This window comes from Gopherus evgoodei, chromosome 9 (genome assembly GCF_007399415.2).
Source record: "Gopherus evgoodei ecotype Sinaloan lineage chromosome 9, rGopEvg1_v1.p, whole genome shotgun sequence".
Taxonomy (NCBI): Eukaryota; Metazoa; Chordata; order Testudines; family Testudinidae; genus Gopherus; species Gopherus evgoodei.
In genome coordinates this window covers 9,744,905-9,767,065 of record NC_044330.1, presented here as the reverse complement: position 1 = coordinate 9,767,065, position 22,161 = coordinate 9,744,905, and the positions used below count along the sequence as shown (strand labels likewise).

Here is a 22,161-nt window from a genome sequence, read left to right as displayed (position 1 = left end):
TCCCTAAGTAGCCCCCTCAAGGATTGAACTCACAATGCTGGGTTTAGCAGGCCAATGCTCAAACCACTGAGTTATCAATTCATAATGAGTATTTTGCTTTTGATTTGGCCTTTTCTCCCTTTTGAGTGCTATGATAGCCTTTAACTTACATGGAGCATCACTAATCATGGTACAAAAAGGGTCTTGTTTAGTCAAAATCAATCATTGACTTTTGAGTCTCTAGTGTAATTTCTTCCAGGCCAGGCTTTTTCTGTTTTCATGTCCTAGGTCAATATTTACAGTTGCAAAAGTTAAGGTTCTAGCAGCTTTGTGGGATCTAAAACCCATTTTGCATCAAAATGCCTCCATGCAAATACCGTCAGACCTGCTCTGAAAGAGCTAATGGTTTCTGTAGGAATTTTACAGATCTACATTATATCCTTATGCTGCAGAGATTTGGTACAGTCTTTAATAAAATATCCTGGAAAGAAGCATTGAACAATAACACTTTATCTACTCCTCAGTGCTTCTAAAGCCCACCTGCCCATTTGCAAATGCCTAAGTAGAGTCCGATACCATATGGGGATGAACCGTACCTACTCCAGAGTCCAGCACACACAGGAAGTGTACAGCATGCAGTCTACTCAAATGTAGAATGTTAAATGAAATTCAGCGGAATTATCAGCACCAAATGTGGAGGGATGTGATCCAAAAACCACGGACTGGGGGAAAGAATCTGTTTATACTGCAAAAAAGACCTCAAAATGTTACAGTAGTTGCCTCATCTTGGTTCCTGCTTAACCCTGAATCGCCACCTCTTAGTCAAAAGTTGCCAGTCTGTCTCCTCCAAAGATCTTGTAAACAGAAGGCCATTCATTGAGAGGAAGCAGTCAAGCCATCGCTGTGCTAAGCTTCATTGATTCGGGACTTGTATTTCTCCCACCACTACCCTGCAGTTTCCTGTTCCTGATCAGTTAGAAATGACTGAACATATAATTTTCTGTCCAGTGGAATTAAGGGAGACAGCGGAAGGCACAGCAGCAGAGCCAAATGAACAGAAAAACTCCAGGACATTCCCATGCTGGAGCAGTGATTGGTGACCATGTTCTTCTGAAGTAACCCAACGTCCAAGTGATGTCGCCACAAGGTGAGTGCATAGTAACTTTCCACTCTGCTGTCGACCTAATTTAGGCCACATCCTATCAAATGGTTCAATAAACAATGCGAGAAGCATTTTTTTCTGTTCAATGCTGAAGATGATTTTGATGCCGTTTGAATTTTTAATGCTCCTTCAGTTTTTCAGCTCATGCCGTGGGCCTAGCAGCTTTCCTGTCAATGAGGTTGGAATGAATTCTGAAGCTCAGAGCTTGTGGGAAAGGTGACTTGATCCAGCATCCACCAAAACAAATAAGGAAGAGGAAGGAGTCCTGAGGAAAACCTGCCCTGCAGTTCAACTCCCAGCCCTCTGTTCTGCCGTTAAGCTTCTGGCCAGCTTACTTTCTTTCATTTCAGTGTCTGCCAGGGTCGTGCTGCATGTATCATTGTACACGTCTGAAAAACAAACACACACATGTTGTCACTACAGTGATATCTCAAGGACTTGTAAGCTACAATATGAAGGTTTGTTATTAATATCCCAGAGTACACAGCAGTAAAATAAAATTTAAAAAACCTAATCTCAACCTTCATGCTTCAAGGCATTTGCTGATCATCAGGTAGGGTCAGGAAGGAATTCCCTTTAACAACTGGCTTGGTACACCATGTGTTTTTGGTTTTCTTCTGGAGCATCAGTTATAAGTTAGTGCCAGCAGCAGGACAATGGTCTAGGTGGAACATTGATTCATTAGGATCCAGCTTTAACTACCCATGTGTTTCTCTTAAACTGCAGCAAGAAAATCTTGTTAATTTTCAAAAGTGCTTTCCTAAATCTTAGCAAATTGAAAAACAACAACAACAACAAAACCATCATTAGCTCTCACTTTCAGATCTCAAATAAATGGCTCATGACAGGTTCTGCTCTCAGTTACATCTTGCATTGGAAACAACATGTAACTGAGGGCAGAATTCAGCCTGATATTATAGAGATGGGCCCAAACTGTCATGTTCAACCTTTTAATTTTCAGAGGGTGCTCAGATGCAACTTTCCAAATCCAATCACTGCCCTATGGTTTGGGTGTTGGGTCACATCCAAAACTGGAAAAGGACTATTTCTAGTGCTGGTTTGACTGAAATCTCACCAGGGCAGCCCTTCTTGAAACACGTTAGCCCAGAGTGGTGGAAATATTGTGAGAGCACCTGCTCCGCAACAACAGCTTGTGAGATTTTGGTGTCATCAAATCCAAAGCATAGCCCTGATCGTGGGTGTGAAGCTTGAACTCCAGCCGTGATTGAAATGCCACCTCTAGCCCTGCCCTAGTGAGACAGTTAGATTGAATACCTATTGTACTGTCACGTGTATGTTTGATCAGGTGCCAAAGTACCTTTTCATTAAACAAAAAGGAAAAATCGGGGAGCTCTTAAAACACCATTAGAAACTGTCTTTATTACCTGCATTGTTCTTCCTAAGGATACTGTTGCTATCGCCTTCTGCTGGCTGTAACACACTGGAAGGAACCCAATCGCTTTTCTCAGAAGCCAGCTTCTTTACTAACCTGGAAATTCAGAGTGAACAGTCAGTGCATTTCCCCACCTCTCTTCCCACTGGCACAGCTCTTCATGAAAATGCACGTTACGGGGTAAGTCCTCAGCTACGGCCAGAGGGCAGCAGGGGTGGGAGGTGTAGATTGCTAGGGTGGCGATGTAAAGCTCACCTTAGCACTCCTCCAATTCTGGGGCAGCTGTGCATGGGGCCAGTGCTAAGTGACAGCAGCCTGAGGGGGTGACTGTGCTACAGAGTGTCTGAATCTGCTCACTGCAAAGCCTCAGCGTGTGGCACTGAAGCTCCAGATCTGGCCAATGGTTTTGAGATGGGGGGCAAATTCAGAGGCTCAGGAGGTGCCTAAAATGAGGTATCTGACAACTTGTCATCCCCTTCAGTATCAATGTGACACTGACTAAGCCCCCCTCACACCTGACTTCCAACATTAAACTTACCCCCACCCCATCTCCTACACGTCACCTCTGAACGTGGCCCCGAGTCTGTCTGTAAGGCAGCCTAAAGGAATGTAACTCTCACATTCCAGAACTAGTCAAAGAAGAGCGTGACAGGAAAGGGAACTACTAGGACAGTGCACGAAGTCAATTATAGGGAGCCACTCTAGAACTTACACCGTATCCCAGCTTCTGGGCATGCAAGTTACATCAGTTTAGAATTCCTGACAGTCATTCATCAGTAAACGGGTATGAGGAGGTCTAAGGGCGTCCAAGTCTCGGGAGCCTAGCGCTATTGCTACGCCGAGAGCTAGGGGTGTGATTCCCAGCTTGTGTTGACATTCTCGTGCTAAGCTCGGCACCTCGAGTACGTGCCAACAGAGTTCAGGCGGGTTGGTACTCAGGGCAGTAGCCTGTGCAGCTGCAGTCACTGCCCATGCTGCTGGGGCTTCGTTGCTATTTTTAGTATCCTCGCTTGACGAGAACTAATGCGAGTACATCTGTGTGAGCTGGGAATCACGCCCGTAGCTCGTAGTGCAAATGCAGCCCAACTAACAGCAAGGGAATCTAACGTACCCCACCTTGCACATCGCCTTTGACACAGCTCTATTCAAACCCTTGGGGGCAAAGGGCACTCTCAGTTACTCTGGTGCAATGGAGCCAATGGAGTTGCAATCATGTAAGTGAGAGCAGGATGCAACCATTGGTATATTTTCCTCTGTTCCGATGGGTGCTCCTCACCCCTGCCAGCGGCCCAGCTATTTCCCATCCTTTCTGTTTTCATGTCTCTCTCCACCCAAGCCTCATGTCCAGCCACTACTGGCCAAAGAGGACTAGGTGGGACCAGCCAAGGTCACTGCACTTAAGTCATACAGCACCACTGTATGACTGCTGAGTGATGGGAGGAGCCTCTCCTGTCACACTGCTGTGAATCAGAAAAAAGTTACTAGTAGATTACTTCATTGAACTGTGGGGGTATTCGTAGTGACCCCTTTGTTAAAGATGGGTTGTGATCCATAGAATCCAGGGCCAGAGGGGACCATTGCGATCATCCAGTCTGACCTGCAAACCCAGGCCAGAGAACTTCCCCAAAAGTAATTCCTAGAGCAGATCTTTTAAAAAAAAACATCCAACCCTGATTTAAAAATTGCTAGTGATGGAGAATCCACCAAAACCCTTAGTAAATTGTTCCAGGGATTAATTACGCTTTCACTCTGGAAGCAGGACTAAAATCCCTCTGTTTCATACTTCGGTGGTTGGATTTAGACTCCACATCTGACACAGCAACTTTTCAAATACATGTTAACCTCATACCACCCTCAATATACAGCTGATCCAGAGAGGGGCTGAGCCAGTGGACAGCAAAAGTTCTTGACTTCAACAGGAGCTGCAGGTGCTAGGCATACAATGGTCCCATTGGTATAAGTGTACAATGGTGCCAATGTATTTCCTTGGTGCAAATGGGTTATGTGCATGTATCACAGAGGGAATATATCCCTTGTACATAACAACCCATCGTTAGGCCATATTAGACTCTGCCACAGACCTTATAATGGGAGGTTCTCTTTGTTTTCTGCAGGTTTTCTCCTGCTGTGGGTTTCGTTTCTGCAGATGTTTTCAAATCCTTCTAATTAGTTTTTTCACCTCCTACATGTGTCCTAGCTGCTATTTTCTCTTTTGTACTTACCATTGTCCATTTTCTCCTTCCTGTACAAAATGCACTAAATCTCCATTCTCTAGAGTGAGAGACTCTGGGAAACAGGTTTCATAACTGCCTTCTACCCGTAAAAGATTGGACCCCTAGAACCAACGAAACAACACAGCACACAGTTACTATGAAGAAAGGAAACAAAAGAGAGAGACTTTCTAGTTAACGTACTGAGCCAGGCATTGCAGAGATTTATTCTTCTGGGACTGTCGTTGCTTTTTCATTCTTTTATTTTTGGTCAGTGCGTGAGGTTAGTGATATTTAGGTATCAGTGCAGGACTCACCGGCCTATTCAAAAGCTGCAATTAATAAATCAGCCATCACTCTGACAGTGGGTTTCTGTTTGACTTTTCTGAGTCCTCAGTTTGGGTGATCCAGATATGTTTGAATTTACTTATTTTTAAAAGGAATGTCAGGTTCCCAGATGCTACAGAAAGAGGCACTGTGTAAGAGCCCAAACGAATGAATAAACTTGTACTGTAGTTAAGGGCTTCTTTCTCCATTCCTGGGTTTGCTTCTGCTCTCAGTCATGCTGGTGCAGATCAGGAGTAAGGCCCATTGATGTCAATGGACTAGTACAAAACTGGTATAAGTAAGAATGGAATCAGCACCCCACACTGCTTTATTTATGGGGTTTATAGCAGGGACTGAGATAGTCCAAAGAATCATAAAAGATTAGGGTTGGAAGAGACCTCAGGAGGTTCTAGTCCAACCTCCTGCTCAAAGCAGGACCAACCCCAACTAAATCATCCCAGCCAGGGCTTTGTCAAGCTGGGCCTTAAAAATCTCTAAGGATGGAGATGCCACCACCTCCCTAGGTAACCCATTCCAGTGCTTTATCACCCTCCTAGTGAAATAGTGTTTCCTAATACCTAACTTAGAGCTCCCCACTGCAAATTGAGGCCATTGCTCCTTGTTCTGTCATCTGCCACCACTGAGAACAGCCTAGCTCCCCATCCTCTTTGGAACCCCCCTTCAGGTAGTTGAAGGCTGCTATCAAATCCCCCCCTCACTCTTCTCTTCTGCAGACTAAATAAACCCAGTTCCCTCAGCCTCTCCTCATAAGTCATGTGCTCCAGGCACCCCAGTCATTTTTGTTGCCCTCCGCTGGACTCTCTCTAATTTGTCCACATCCTATCTGTAGTGGGGGGCCCAAAACTGGACGCAATACTCCATATGTGGCCTCACCAGTGCCAACTATAGGATGAAACTGACAATATCTGAGCTTGGGTATAATATTAATGAGAACATATTGTTCCAATCATTGGGATGAATTTCTCACTTTGGAGAAAAGCAAAACAACTGTTGGTTTTAGACCCTTCTAAGTTTTGGGAACCAAAAAAGGCATAGAGATGGGAGGAAGGGACAATGCTATTTCCCCCATTTCTGTATCTAGTGTGTTTAAACGTAATTTAAATCAGGGGGTTAAAAGTGGGGGAGGCTTCCTGTGATTCTGGCTGGCAAAACAACCTAGGGAAGAATTCAGTGCATCCCAAAGCAATGCCCGGGCATGTCAGTATGTTTAGAGAGCTCTGGTGCTACCAGTACCATGAAACACTATAGGTGCAAGCTGGATGGGCATTCTGGGCACTGCTAAATCATATACCTACATACAGCAGCCGAGTCTTAGATCTTAAGGTTCTTGAAAGCCTAAGATGGTCTCAAACCAACACCAAGAATGTGTGAACTACCCTGAACTTCAGGGAAACCTGCACCCTTTTCCAGTTCTGAACTTTTGCACACATCCTAGAACCAAACCAAACCCCCATAATTGAAACACCGCATAACATCGGAAATGCATGGATCCAAACTGCTGCAGTTTATGCCCATTCCAGGCTAGGCTTACAGTCAGGCAGATGGGGAAATAATTACATTGTTAGGATTGGTCTCTTCCTCCATGTCAGAAGAGTTGGAGAGTTCATCCGTGCTGGATGGGATGGCTTCGAAATCCTCAAAGGTGTCTAGTGAGGGCATCTGCCTGCTGGGCCAACCTTTACCAAGGAAATGAAACAACAGGATTTAACTACAGGGCATCCGCTCTTAGAGGACTCAAACATTTAAAGAGGCAGTTCATAGATTCCACCCACCACGCCCCCCACCATATTACATATGTATTTCACATTGCTAAATATCTTCAGTTGAAGAATCAGAGAACATAGGGGACAAGGAGCAGAGAATTATGGCAAACGATGACTTTGTAAAGCCACTGTGGGTTTTTCAGGAGCCTTTCAGGTGGGCTGTGTCTGTTTCAGTTTTTAAGCTTCTAGCTCACCTCCCACTGTGTCTAATATTTGAGGCCAAAGGGCTTTGAATCACAGTCCACCCAACTCCAACCTTCAGCTGATCTTATGCCCAAACAGCTTCCAAAAACTGGCACATATGCCAAAGGCAGAAGTTGTGAGGGAGGGAAAGGAGTCAGAACAGGGGGGCACAGGTCTTTTGACACAGCACTGAGATAAACAGAGCTAAGGTGTCAAGAAGAGATGGTCTGCTTTACATGCCTAATGTGAATACATTTTTTTGACTGATCAGGGTAGTGTATATCTGATATCAAGCAAAATCAAACGAATGGTTCCTCTTGCTTTTATAGGCAGTAAATATACTGTAACGTCATAAGAGAGAGAAATGTGTAATGGCTGTAAATATACTGTAATGTCTGTCATAAGTGAGAGAAATGTGTAACAGTCACACATCTGCAACCACTTGGTATTTCATTGCTGTCATGGTGCACATGGCCACTTGGAACCTCACAGCTTTGGACTCAGATCTTCCTGTGCAGGCTACTAATAGTTCAGGTAAAGGAGACTCTCTATTAGCAGTACAGAGTCTGTGACACACAGCTGAGCCATTCTAATGCCTCCCAGGGCAACACTCACAAATGGCAAGATGCTGCACCAGGAAAGTGAGCACAAATGCTCCAGCACTCAGCAATTTTTTTTTAATTAATAAAAAAGTTCTCTCCTCGGTGACTTGCTTTCCATTGCACACTGTGGTGCAAAGGCAGAGACATTGCCATGGATATGTATCGAAGAAAGATGACCAGCGTTCAGGCTAACCTTCATGAGACTTACAGCAGGAACAAGTGAACAGATTCGCTGCCTCTCCCTCCACACCCTGCCTCAGCCTTTGCCCAAAACTTGAATCTGAACTGAATGACTTTCTTGAAACCGTTTCACCTTTCTCTCTGCTATTCTTCTGCAGGCACCCATGGAAGCAGAAGTGACCTCATCCTGCCAGATGGGATTCTCTTGGGGTCCCTCCAACAGTGCCACAACAAGAAATACCAGGGATCTAACGTTAGAGGCAGATTTTCAGCCCGGACACAACCATCTCATCCTAGTGCCCTCGGACACGTGACGGGGTGTCACAACGTCGTGTTATTTTATATCCCAAGAGGAATTCTGGCTCAGTCATCCAAAACCACCCTCCCTCCCCCAGGAGGCTCTTGGGATGTATATGTTGGAGTGGCAAATCTGCCACTCTGGGACAGGGTGTAATGTGCCCCCTGCTTGGCCGACTTTGAGGGTGGGTGTGGAGGAGTGGGTGGGGCCATTGCCACCCCCTTTCAGACAGGTGTGGAGTATGAGTTTATTAAGAAGAAGCAGGGACACTACTGTTCACAAGGGCACTGGGCAACCTCTGAACAGGTGCATGCTGGGGGGGGGAGAGGTGGAAGAACCCACGTAGGGGCCCAGCAGATATTTCCTTCATGTTAATAGATCCAAGAGTGCAGGTAGCTTAGATGCAGGTTCAAACTTTTTACAGCTTGTGGGTCATTGCTCCTACTAAACACAAATTAGTCCCATGGCAAAGACAAGACGCAAAGGCAGATGCTCTCACAATAGACTTATGCACAACCCAGCCATGTATGCACACTCTATAGCAAAAGTTGGTTTAAAACAATCAAACCCAGAACCAGGGTTTCTTTATTTATATGTTACTGAAAAAAATCCCCTGCCCCACAAATAGGTGGCAAATGGGGGGAGGAAGGAAAGGCGAAAGAACAGAAAGGTAAAGGAATGGGAGGGAACACCAGAGTGATATCTTGATTTCCATCTGGTAGAGATTAATCAAAGATTGCTAAAAAGTTAGACCAAATCTTTTCACATTTGTCTGAAGTCCCTCTTCTTCTAAATGTTACTGGCTCTTTAGCTGGTAGGTCAGCCAAGGCGCTGTGCCAAGCTTCTAACCTGTTCTTCCATCATTCGAAGCAACAGACGCTGTTTGGCCAGAAGCACTGCTCTGGAGAACCAAGCGTAGAGAGATGCTTTAAAATGGGGAGTGGTCTGACGTAGAACAATTCAGGAAGGTACATCAGAGGTCTTGTTGACATGCGAAAGTTTTACCAGTTATTCCGATAGAGTTACACCAATATAACCCCCTGGGTGGACATTCTTCTTCCAATATGAGAGTGGGGTTTTGGTTTAGCTTAAACCGCTCCCTGAGCTAAATAAACTAACCCATTGATTTAAATTCACACATTAGATTATAGCCACACACAAAAAAAAAAAACGTTCCTAGGCAGACAGAGCTTTGGTGATCTCATGCCATTGTCATTCACAGCCAAGAGTCAAGATGTTCACTGTAATACTTCCCAGCAATAAAGATTCCTACAATAACTCCATCGCCTTGTCCATCCTTTTCTCTGCTAATTAACATTGCAATGACAGGATTTCAGAGATTTCAGCACATGTTCAGTAGGTTTTCATACGCTGCAGAGATGCTATAAAATAACTCAGGCCAGATTCTGATCTTACCAGAGTTAAATAAAATAGTTATTCTGAATCCACTAAATAAAATCAGCATCCGGTCCATTATTTCTACATTCTGCAGTGACCTGGGCTTATTGTTATGTTTCTTTCCAAGGAAATAATGTTTCCTTTAAAAAAGAATGGGGAGAGGAACTAATGAGGACTCAGTTTAAGGTAAAGACTGTTTAACATAGTCATAAGTATACTCAGATTTGCATGAAGCACTGTGAACATTTTAATTCTGTTTACCTGTCTGTGAAGCAGATCTGGGAACTGGTCTTGTGATGGAACCGGCATTACATTTAGTCTGGGCTAAGATGGTGTTCTCAAAAGCATCTGCGACAGGAAGTAGAATTTTGCAACTTACTGAGATTCTTCTTAAAAGTGAAAAACTGAACATGGACCAAATGTATTCCTCTACTGCCCCCCAAAAAAGCAAGTTTTATCTCTGGAACGCAAACACTGCTGCAATCACATCGGCATTCCACCAAAACACAGATGCAATGTGAGATGTGCAGAGAGCAAACAGAACAAACCAAAGGGAAATGTGGATGTAATTTATGGTCTGAAAAATAATTGTCAGGTGAATGGAGCAGTATTCCATTCCTCCAAAGTTTCCTTGTTTTCCCCTTAACATAGTGTCCTTGAAGCATCTGCAATACTTCTGTAACTCCTAGAGTTTGTTTTGGGTGGTTTTTAATGACCATCCAAATGGCAACTGTTATAAAATGGACTCATAAAAACCATAAATTGTTCCTCCCAACCAGAAATGAATGACATAATTCCTAATCAATGGAGTTTGGTTGGGGAGGGTTAGGGTTTTTCACAGCAAAATCAATCCCTTAATGTTACTAATTGCATCTCACTTGGAGCTCTGGAAGCAGCAGCATCCACTAGTAAAGATGTGACAATGGTCATTGTTTCCTGTTCAGAGGGACTCAGTGTGCCGGGGTATGCTACCCAGTAGGGGATCAGGATGATCCTGCACTCGGGAGCTGGAGTCCCCAGGGAGAAGAAAACTGAACAAACCCTTTTTCATCTGTGCCCTGAACCACAGCTCCTTGACTGTACCCAGGACTGTTTCCTCCATCCTCTGAAGTCCAACTTCCTCTGCTGGGGTTGACAAGGCAGCTGGCCCCAAACATCGGATTGGTTCTATCACTGACCAGCCACTCACGCAGATTTCTGCAGAGCAGCACAGATGAAGGAAGCGGTCTGCAGTTCACCTCTCCCTGGATAGCTCTGGCTCATGAGTCTTCCCCGTCCCCTGACTCTATGCCCTAACTCTGTCACAGCCAGCCATTAACCATTAAAAAGGGACACGGCGCCGTGTGAGCATGTGCTGTTCCAAGTAATGGTGGTGAATGTCTCCCTGAATTGTGAACTGTTTAGCATCCTTTGTTCAATTCAGATCTCTCTCTCCCCAGTGGAAGAATATGCTGTGGGTAATAGCCTTAAACTCTGCGTGAAAGAAATGAAACACTGCACCTTTAATGGACAAAAATGCCTGAGTCTAGCCTCCTCTCTATGCAGCATGCACATACCACCGGCTACCATTACAAGTGTGACGTCTGGGGAGAGTGGAAAGAGACAGGAATGGCCACACTAGAATTTACAGCTCAAATGCAGCATAGGGATTATCTAATGCTGCCAGTGCCCCTCTCCTCTTTAATGTGATGGTGCAGCTCAGTGAGACTTTATATTAAAACTAAGGCAGAATGTCACTGACCCCACTTAATGCCAATTAAGTGCCATTCCCTTGATACGATGTCAGCAGGGTTCCCATCTGGGCAGACCTACAGTTAATTTCTCCTACTTTGGGTCGATGAGATGAAGAAGGACCCAAATGGGATCCAGATTCTGCTTTGGAATAACTCTCTGTCCCCACCAAGTCAGAGGGCTCTAACCCTTATACAGAAAGAAAGCAGCCACAAAATCCAGATTTGGCCCTGGGTCCAGATTCTGGAACTTCACCACTTTCCCAAAGGGAGTTTGGACCTGGGACTTTGATTCAGGCCCATCCCTAAACGAGACTCTTTAAACATAGCTCAAGTAAGGAAGTGACAAATATAAACTGAGACTCCAAACTCATAAATCCTTGTGGATTTTAATGTAATCTACCACCAGTGATGAAGAGAGATGGATGGTGTCAATGAACTATGGAGAAGAATTCCATGCATGATGCCAATACTTGTACCTTCAAACCCCAGGGGAGTTGGATCACTCTTTATTTCATGTCTCTTGACTTTAACTGCAGAACTCAGAGGACCTGTGTGAAGTTTGCAGATGCACAAGATTATAAATATAGTTAGAGGCACAACTTGTTTTCCCATTATCTGTTTGCAAGAACCATGATCTGGAATTGCTGGAACGGACCAGTGTAAAGAGCTTAGGATAATGCATTTACTAAACAAAATCCAAAAAACCAAAGCAACCGACTAAGCAATTCTGTAAAAGGAGAAGAAAAACACTTTTGTGATATGCACCAAGAAACAACCCCCCTCTTGCAGCTTTGATCATTTACAGTTTAAGTACAATCGAGAAAAAGTAACTGGCTCCAACTTAATGGACTTTCATCTCCTGTTTGTTTGGTGGCACTAGGCCATTCAAAAGTCTCAGGGAAGACACAGCTTTGAGCCTCTGCCTTGGATCACCCACAAAAGCTCATGCTCCAAAATGTCTGTTAGTCTATAAGGTGCCACAGGATTCTTTGCTGCCTTGGATCGGTGAATGTACCAGAGGTATACTCTTGAATCAGAAAGGATGCCATTGTATTTTGGGTTGCAGGGTGCCCCTTGCAAGTTGATTTACTGATAGTCATCCTGTGCTCTGCTTCACATCCCCAAGGTGAGGTGATATGATGGGGTTAGTCTGTTAGCAGGGAGGAGAAGGGGACAATGGCAAACAGTGGCCCTTGAATGAGCAAATGAGAATCTCAACTGGCTCTGTAATTGGGTAAGGGCGAGGCAAAGTTTATGCTTTGGGCATGTCACTCAAAATCTTTCCTTAAAGTAACTGACAGCAATAAAATATGTAATTGAAAATCATTGACTCTGCCTTGCATCTCTTAAAATCATTAGGAATCAGGTTCCATTTCTCACCTTCCGGCCAAGAAACCTGCCCACCAATCTTGTTTTGATTAGAATCTCCATTATGATTTTTGGATTGAAAACTCTAACAATGCGACTGATATTTCATTATCATTTATACATGTTTTCTTTAATAAGCCAATCCACAAAACAACGCCGGGGATATGACGTCCCCTCTCTGCTCTTCCGTGCAGCTATGTTTTCCCTTTTCCTCTCTTACCCAGTCATACCATACATCGCACCAGCCTACCCACAGCTACAACGGCAATCAGGATTCTCGCTCCGCAGCCACAGTCTGAATGAGGATAGGAGATGAAAAGCTCTTTCTCCATGCCATGCCCATTACATCCAGAGCATAACACGGGTTTCAGGAGCTCATCATCTCTTTGCTCAGACAATGGCTTAGCTCATATTCTCCAATGCAACTCGAAGGCAACTGTGCGAAGAACAAGGGCCTTGATCCCATTTAGAGTTAAGCAAGTAAATTGTAGCAAAGAATTTTACAAAACGAATTTAGCTACTTTTTCTGTTTGCGAATTGCCCATAAACAGCTTACGCCAGGGATGGCCAACCCGTGGCAGCGGAGCCACATGCGGTTCTTCAGAAGTTAATGTGCAGCTCCTTGTATAGGCACCAACTCTGGGGCTGGAGCTACAGGCGCCAACTTTCCAATGTGCCAGGAGGTGCTCACTGCTCACCCCTGGTTCTGCCAGAGGCCCTGCACCCACTCCATCCCTTCCCACCCCTTCCCCTGAGCCTGCCGTGCCCTCGCTCCTCCCAGAGCCTCCTCACGCCACGAAAGAGCTGATCGGGAGACGTGGGGAGGGAGGGGGAGACACTGATTGGTGGGGCTGCCAGTGGGCAGGAGGCTCTGGGTGCAGGGGTGAGAGCTGTTGGGGGGGCTGCTGACATATTACTGTGGCTCTTTGGCAATGTACATTGGTAAAACCTGGCTCCTTCTCAGGCTCAGGTTGGCCACCCTGGCTTACGGTTTTCTCCAGTTTCTTCATTAGCTCTGAACACTTTCTGCAAATAGCTCTTGGCCTATAAATTGTTCTGGAGTGATTTGTTGTGAGGACTGGGTGACCTGAATGCACCCACACATCTCATGGTGACAAGCTTCAGTTTCCTCACTGTTGGGTGAACACGACTCTTACAATCACGTTTTTCGTGCAAACCCTTGCATTTATGAGCTCAAAACTGACTACTTCCATTTGGATTGTCTGTTATCCATGTCTGCTGTTTCTATGAACATTCCTGCCAGGGAATGTGTCTGATAGACTATTCACAAGAAGAAAACTCAAAATGGGTGCCAACTCAGGCAAAGCAAATTCAAATTCTGTGAATAGTGGTGGGACTCGTTTAAGGTATGTTCATCCAGATTGACTATGAAGTCGACAACAAAACTCCCATTGATTTCATTGGTCTCATATGTATGCATATGTTTCAGATACATAGGCATAGCTGGGACTCTCTCTCTCTGCAGATGACATATTCTGGCCCTGATCATTCTCCCTCTGCAGCCCTCTGCATATATCAGACTTGAGCATGATGTACAGACTTATTCTTTAAACATAAGTGTTTGGCAGTAGATGTCTGACAATCAGCAGGAAGGGGAAACAGGCTCGCTTAGCAGGCAGCACAACCGTACCTTTGGTCAGAGCGGATGTGGTGACTGTGGTGCTGATGGAGGAGGCAAGGGAAAAGCGACGGGTAACGTCTCTCTCTTTAGATTCTGGATCTGGGAGAACAGAGAGATGCAGTGCAAGGCAGGGTTAGAGGTTAGTAAGGAGGAAAGGTTATACAGGTCCAAAGCAAAGCAGCAGTTGAAAAAGAGGAAGAAGGTCAGTTGCCAAGCAATGTACAATCTAGTAAGTGACATGCATAGAAAAATATATATTTAAAACGTTTCTATTACACCACCCTTCCTGTTGCAGCGGGGAACCAGTACCAATTAATCCCTTAGCACCAAACAAGGGTAAGTACAATTGCAAACCACACAGAGATGAACAGGACAGTTAAAATGGCACCGTTTAATAGATGGGTTATGTGGATTTTTAAAAGAAAAATACTGGAACGGTTCTGTGATGACTGATTTACCAGTGGCTGAAAAACACTGACAAATAAACACTTCTGAGCTAGGTAGGGTTACCAAATGTCCCGATTTTACAGGGGCAGTTCACATTTTGGGGTCTTTTTCTTATATAGGCTCCTATTACCCCCCACCCTCTGTCCCGATTTTTCACAGTTGCTGTCTGGTCACCCTAGAGCTAGGGCTCAGGTTTGTTAAGGTATTTAGGGATTCGTTGCATCTGAGGAAGTGGGTATTCACCCACGAAAGCTCATGCTCCAAAACGTCTGTTAGTCTATAAGGTGCCACAGGATTCTTTGCTGCTTTTACAGATCCAGACTAACACGGCTGCCCTCTGATACTAGGGATTCATTGATACTCAGCGGATGTAAATCAGCAGAACTCCACTGGAGACAAAGAAGTTTCACTGATTTACATCAGCTCAGGATCTGGAACCCTGAATCTTTTCTTTCAAGGACCCAAATTCAGTTCTGGAGAGAGGACACAACTTATACAGATTTTGATGGGAGCTGCACCCACCTACCTCCAGATGACTTTGTCTTAAAGTATTTTATTAAATGATAAAATAGACCTGTGGACTAATTAACTTCCAGCTTCAGAAGGCAGGTGGCATTTCTAAACTTATTGAAAACCCGCAAACACTTGTCCTGCGAACAAGTAGGCCGGGGAGGAACTCCGACGACACTGACTTCAATGGGACCACACTTGTGATAAAATGTGCTCACTTCTATGTGTTTCTGGATTGGGTCCTTGGGCCTCGATCCTCCAGACACTCAAGCACACAAGTGACTTGACTCAGTCAAGTAGTTGCATTGATATCAATGGGCCACAACCCATATGTGCATAAAACCTCGATTCAGCAAAACATTTAAGGTATGTTATTTACTTTAATGGCACATGGCCTCAGTGGGACTTAGCATTCGAACAGGGCTAAAATGTTCTGTTGGAACTTTTTCTCCATGAGAGATTTTGTGAAAAAAATTCTATTTTCATCCAAAACCTGAAAATGTGTTATTTTCAGATTTTTGTCAAAACCCTCAAAACACTCAAAGAAAAATTTAAATGAAAACAAAACTGTTTTATTTGCACTGAAATTTCCCATAGATTCTAAGGCCAGAATCACGGCCTAGTGTTCGCAGGATTGCAATTGTATTTCAGAGACCTTTTTGTTCCAGGATTCAGCAACTGAGAAAATCAGTGCCCCAGATCTGAGGAGGAAAAGGGAAGGAGTCTCTGGCTTTTCTGTTGCTATCCTACTTGTAGCTATCCTAGGACTAGTAAAACACTGGAGTGCACTTTAACACTAGTAAAACACTTTATGGTGGTTTCTGACTTACAATGTTATAAATATCTCAGTGTGCTATACAGAAAAACAGTACTGTAGAGATTTAGTAGTGACCTCAGAAAAAATCTTTCACTTTCCTTTCCTTTCTTTTCTTTGTATTTCCCCATTTCAGTGTTCAGACACTCAAGGGGTTTTTTACGCCCTCATTTCTATTTGACAAACATCACTTCTCACTGCGTCTTTCCCCGGGACAGAAATTGGTGTGACTGTTTTAACAACTGCAGCTTCTGTAGCACCTTTTCATGCCAAAACATCTTATGAGGGACACTAGCACAATGGAGGACCCCATAGCTGCCCAGTAAAAAGCTTAATGCAGCCTTAACTACTGTGAAAGCAGCAAAGAATCCTGTGGCACCTTATAGACTAACAGACGTTTTGGACCATGAGCTTTCCTGGGTGAATACCCACTTCCTCAGATGCATGTAGTGGAAATTTCCAGGGGCAGGTATATATATGCTACATGCATCTGAGGAAGTGGGTATTCATCCACGAAAGCTCATGCTCCAAAACGTCTGTTAGTCTATAAGGTGCCACAGGATTCTTTGCTGCTTTTACAGATCCAGACTAACACGGCTACCCCTCTGATACTTAACTACTGTGGTGTTGCTACTGATGCCTCCGTAATATGCTTGGAAATTTGATGCTTCAGAGATTATTATATGAATTTACTTGTAAAAGCACAAACATACTGTTCTGCATCAGGTGTATACACATTTCTACACTCACTTATAATCCCGAAAAAACACAACAGGCAAATTCTGCTGTCAGTTGCAACGCATAACTATAATTGAATTACTCCAGATTTATGTTGCTGTAACTGAGAACAGAATTTGGCCCAGTATTTAGTATGGCCAGATGCAATTAAAATTCCACTTTCTATTCATGCTCTTAATTCTTTAGTGTTTCCTTTTTTCAGGATACTGATGGTGACTTTTTTTCTCATCCAGACACCAGCATCCCTGCAGATACATGCTGGATGACTTTAAAAGATCAGGGAGATTACAGACTTCAGGGCAGTTTTGAGGGTGGCAGGAAAGCAGAACTGGGACCTAGAGAGATCAATACCAAGATACCTACTTGCGTTTAAATAGGACTTTTCCTTCCATGAGCTATGCAACCTGGTGAGAGTTGTTCAGCAAAGGTGTCCGCACAGTAGCCACAATGCTTGTACTGTCCAGGTCAAATCCACTGAGCAACACAGACTACCCCAATATAGTCCTGTCACTGTTATTGATCAACCCCCCTCTTCTAATGTGTACTGTATCTTGATGAGCCATTCTTTATAGTACTAGCAACAACCCATCACTACACAGGGAAATGACAGCATTCTGCAGGACATCCTTACATATATACATATTGCAGTTACCATCATGGGTTTTGTCCACGCCAAGAGAGGATCAAATCTAGCTCCCCTGAGCTCACAGAACAGAACAACAAACTGAAATCAATAAACACATGCATGATGTAGCATGTTTTAGATGTGTGAAAAGAATCATAAGTCAGAACCAGATCCTGCAAGTCAACGATTTGAGGGTGCTTAGCATTTAAAGGGAGTGGACTGTAAATCAACAATATTTTGAGTAATGCCCATGCTCCATAAGGAGAGTACTGTAAGCACTACAATATTCTCCTTTGCCTGGAAAGAGAAGACAGATCCCACAAGGACTGAGATGATTGCAGACAGAGGAGGGAAAAAGGCCCAAAACAAAACCCAGGGTTCAAACAGCCCCAAACTGAATTTGCAGTCCGAACCTGACTCTGATTTTGACTTTTGCAAATGTTTCTGTAATTGACCAAACCAAGTCTGAAAACTGCCATTCTCTGGAGTCAAAATTCAGAACTGGATTTTGCAGCTTAGACCCTCTCTCTTTAGTGCTGCCTGATCTTAGCCTAAAGGACTTTGGGGCTGCTTTGGTTATTGGTGTGTTCTCCTCTGTTATGCCCCTTTTTAAATGTAATGCTTCCGCTTTGCCTCATTCTATTTCTTGACATTTTCCTCTCCTGATGCATCCACTCTCCATTATCCTACACCAACCTTTGGCCTCGTGGTGCACTTGGAAAGAAAATGTCACTTATCAGAACAGGAGAAAAGCAAAAAATGTCACACAGTCAGAGGTTCTGTGGCCTGCAATGTGAAGGACATCAGACTAGATGATCATGATGGTCCCTTAAAGTCTATGAGTCTATGAGTCATTTCAGAAAACTGCTTGCAAATTTTATTGCCCATTTTCACTGTCCAAATTACTTCCTCTTCCTCCTGCTGGCAAAATGGCCTCAGAAGCGTACAGCACATTCCTTCCAGGGATCTTAAATGCTTTCCAAACATTCATGAGTCAAGACTCACAACACCCCATTTCACAGATGAAGAAATGGAGGCACAGAGAGGTGAAGGAATAATTTCCAGATCTCCTGCATACCAGTCCCCTGACCTAACAACTAGACCATGCTTTCTTAACCGCTGATCACAGTTTCTTACTGAGCCTAAGTGATCCCACAAATGAAAATTTAACACATTACACCAGAAAGAGGAACATTGCAGGGTGGCTGGGTGTTTCCCTCACCCAATCATGAAACGACGGGAAAAGTTATTGTTGGGTGTGTGTGTTTGTTTTGTGGTTTAATAGAATCTTTCACAATTAGGGTTCCTATGAGAGGCTTGAAAACAAAAATGAACGTTTCACGCCAAGTCAGTTACGCTTTCCATTACCACACTAAAGACTCAAACATTGTCGATACTGCCACGGGAGCAATTTTGTAAAAAAAGGATTTGACCAGAGAAGCATGTGCGTGCGTTTGGATGGGATGCAGCAGCACTTTAGGAGGTCATGATGGATGGCACCATGGAATGGAGAGAACATCATGGGATTGTACGCAGGAGACAGATGGCTGGAGACTAAATGCTGCATGGGGTGATTTTACCTTTAGGTGGAGCTCTGCGGTTGGAAAGACCTTGTAATGTGAATCGCTTTCTAGCAAGAGCTGAGCACTCAAGGTTAAGGCTGGTGGAAGCATCAGCTAGGAGAGAGAGGCAGAGGGAAAAGAAATAAGGCAGGAAGGTTCACCCTTTCACCTTATTGGAAAGGAAAGGGTAGAGCTGGATGGAAACCAACAAAAAAAAAAATCCTTTAGATTAAGTGCAAGCTTGCGCAATAGCTGAAAGGGTGACATGAAGCCAGGTAAATCAAACTAGCTGGGCCAAGCTGATCACTGGTATAAATCAACTGAGTTGCACCAGGGATGATTTTGGCTTGCTGAGTTTCCATGGAGAGTAAAAACAGAAAACTGGGGAGGAATGTGGCTATTTGAAAAGGAAAATAAATACAGTTGAGCAGCAAGCTAATTAAACACATAACATGGTGCCTTGTGCCGCGAAAAATGTCACTGTGATTTTAACAGGCAGCAGCTCCCGGCTCGAGGGAAATAAGAAATGAAGCATTATCGTGCAGGAAAAATATTGACCGTGAGTATTTGTAGCCTCAACTCACTAGGCCACTGCTGTGGTATTTCACTTGGAAGTCTAAATCGGTTACTCAGATGGTTGGTGTGATTTAAGCCTTACCTGCTAGCATCTTTCCAACAGCTTCCATGCAATTCAGCTAACATACAGTGATGCACTGTATCACTTGATTAGCTGGGATATCTTCTATGCATTCACATGCCAATAAAACTGACAAACCAATCTCCTAACTGAATAACCAGTCAAGCTCCCTGATAATTACACTTTCTGGGAGAAGTCACAATCACCCACCCCTATATTAATAGAAGAAATGGACCTGAACCCAGGCCCCAGATCTGAACACAACTGCCAAACTTTGCATCTGTCTTCTATCTCTATAATGAACATGTCACACAGGAAAGTCTATGGCAGAACAAGGGCTATAAACCAGGTCTCCTCACTCCAGGCCCTGTGTTTTGACCACTGACCATACATGCCCTCTGCCTTGCACCGTCACTATTTCACTGCCAACTGATTATCACCAAGGAGACATAAATGGAGACCTGAAGTATCAGGGAAACACAGAGAGACAATGCATCCAGATAATATCCAGACTGACAAGTGACAGACACACTGTGATTCCAAAGAAAAGCACATCCCATCACTTCCTGGTTTGCAGACAAGCTGCTATACAAAGGAAATGATGCATAATTGTGTGTGTGTGTGTGTGTGTGTGTGTGTGTGTGTACCAGCATTTTGCAAAGAATGTAAAAGGAATAGGCTCTAAAAATGCCAAGAACAGGGAAAATAAGGTTTATGTACATTCCAACATTTTAAAACAAGGGACATTTGTTCATGGCATTTGGTCACTAAGGAGTCACAAGGAAAACTGTAAGACGTGTGTGTATGTGGGGGGATGGTTCACCCTAATTTTGAAGTGTTTATTCACGTGGGGAAAAGGAGAAAGAAATTGAATACTTAACTTCAAGTCATATCTCTGCATGGATGGGTGTACTAGGGCATTTTGACCACAAGTTTCCATTGTTTCCCAATGTTCTATGTTGCTTAGAAATGCCATCTTGGGTTGTGCCACCTTGAGTGGCCTCGAGACCTTCACTTTCTTCTGCAGCCATAGTGAGTTGCAACAGGCCGGGTTCCCATACTGAATGCAGCCTCTTGGCCAGCTGATATTGGCACTTCTGGCTGCTGAAGTCATTTGGGCTACTCTGTGTGTGTGTGTGGGGGGGAACGGGATGACTAGAGTTTTCTAATTTGCAAATACCACAACTGCACATGCAAATCAGGTAACTGCCTGCAGAAACTACCATATTTAGCTATTTGCATGCACAAGTATATGATGTGCGGCTACAACTGCATGAACAAATTAAATGCCAATTGCACATGCAATAGCACATATGCCTGATTTAAAAATATGGTCTTATGCATAACACCTAGGCTTGAAAGGGTTAGATTTTTATCAGTAAACCAACAAAAAAAAATTTCCATTGATAATAATCAAGATTTACAGTTAGGTAAAGTCAGAAAAATGCAGCTTGATAACTTATTATAGACTGTCATTAAAAAATTATGGTCTGAACCCTGTTAGCCGATAGCCCCCAGCTAAATAATCAGCCAGTTCTCTTCTGAAGTTTACTTTAGCTTACGCTGGGATTTTAAAAAATAACTATGACCATAATTGACTACGTTCCGACTGTAAGTTCTGTAAAACTTTGTTTTCAGTGTTAAGCTTGATTTATCCCAACAGTGTCCCTTTGAAGAATCCAGAGCTGGATATGCAGAGAGATAAATATCAGCACCATGGTGGGGTAACATTCCGCACTGCCGCAGAACTCCTACCTCTCTTTTGTCTAGCACTGGGACTGGAGTTTCTGCTCCTGTCGTTAGATGTCTCCCAGTTTGTTGGCTCAGATTTATTTTCATACGCAGTTGATGACTTCCTGCTATATCTTTGGACAAAAGAAACAAAACCATCATTAGGTTATCACACGGTGACTGAAGGTGCACTCTTATGTGAATGTCATCCTCAGCGGGCTACCGTGGTGTTGTAGCTATGGCATAACCAATCATTCCAGCCCCCCGTTCCCCACACACACAACTTGAGCACCGACTCCAGCCTTTCATATTACATCCTGTTGGTGGGAAACAGTAATCAGAGATGGAGTGCGACTGGAACCTCAGATCAGAACCAGTTCAAATTCGGGGGGAAGGGGTTGGTTTGGATAGAAATCCCTAGCTCCAAACCCACCCGCATGCTTTTGGTGAGTCAGATCCCAAACTAGAAGGGACCCATTTCTGGGCCAGAATCATTCTTGCCAGATTTTGGCACAAAATGGTGGAAATCTCAGGAAAGCAGCCAATCTTGTGAGATTTCCACCATTCTGGGCCAAAATTTCATCAAAAGCAGCTCAGGAGATTCTGGTGCCACTGTCTACAAGCTCAGGCACTGATTCGGCCTATGAAGCCAAACCCCGAATACCAGACCAAACCTAATCCAGATCTGGATCCAAATCACCCCTAGTCAGGGAAAAGTGACTTTACATCAGAAAATGGGGGGAGGGATAGCTCAGTGGTTTGAGCATTGGCCTGCTAAACCCAGGATTGTGAATTCAATCCTTGAGGGGCCCACTTAGGGATCTGGGGCAAAAATCAG

General features: G+C 44.0%; 1 protein-coding gene across 4 annotated transcripts in view; it reads right to left on the bottom strand.

The window, feature by feature from the left end:
• The window catches only part of MCF2L2 (MCF.2 cell line derived transforming sequence-like 2), a 296,056-nt gene continuing 273,895 nt past the window's right edge, over positions 1-22,161 (bottom strand). For 2 of the 4 annotated variants that reach the window (XM_030575473.1, XM_030575474.1), the window contains exons 26-34: positions 21,348-21,457; positions 18,974-19,069; positions 14,269-14,358; positions 11,726-11,797; positions 9,778-9,864; positions 6,650-6,768; positions 4,757-4,869; positions 2,527-2,630; positions 1-1,530 (exon numbers count right to left, since the gene is read on the bottom strand). In XM_030575473.1, coding sequence (XP_030431333.1) covers positions 1,430-1,530; positions 2,527-2,630; positions 4,757-4,869; positions 6,650-6,768; positions 9,778-9,864; positions 11,726-11,797; positions 14,269-14,358; positions 18,974-19,069; positions 21,348-21,457 — 892 coding nt within the window. In that variant the 3' untranslated portion in view covers positions 1-1,429. The remainder of the gene's footprint in view (positions 1,531-2,526; positions 2,631-4,756; positions 4,870-6,649; positions 6,769-9,777; positions 9,865-11,725; positions 11,798-14,268; positions 14,359-18,973; positions 19,070-21,347; positions 21,458-22,161) is intronic. The other 2 variants (XM_030575475.1, XM_030575476.1) reach the window with 2 other exon arrangements.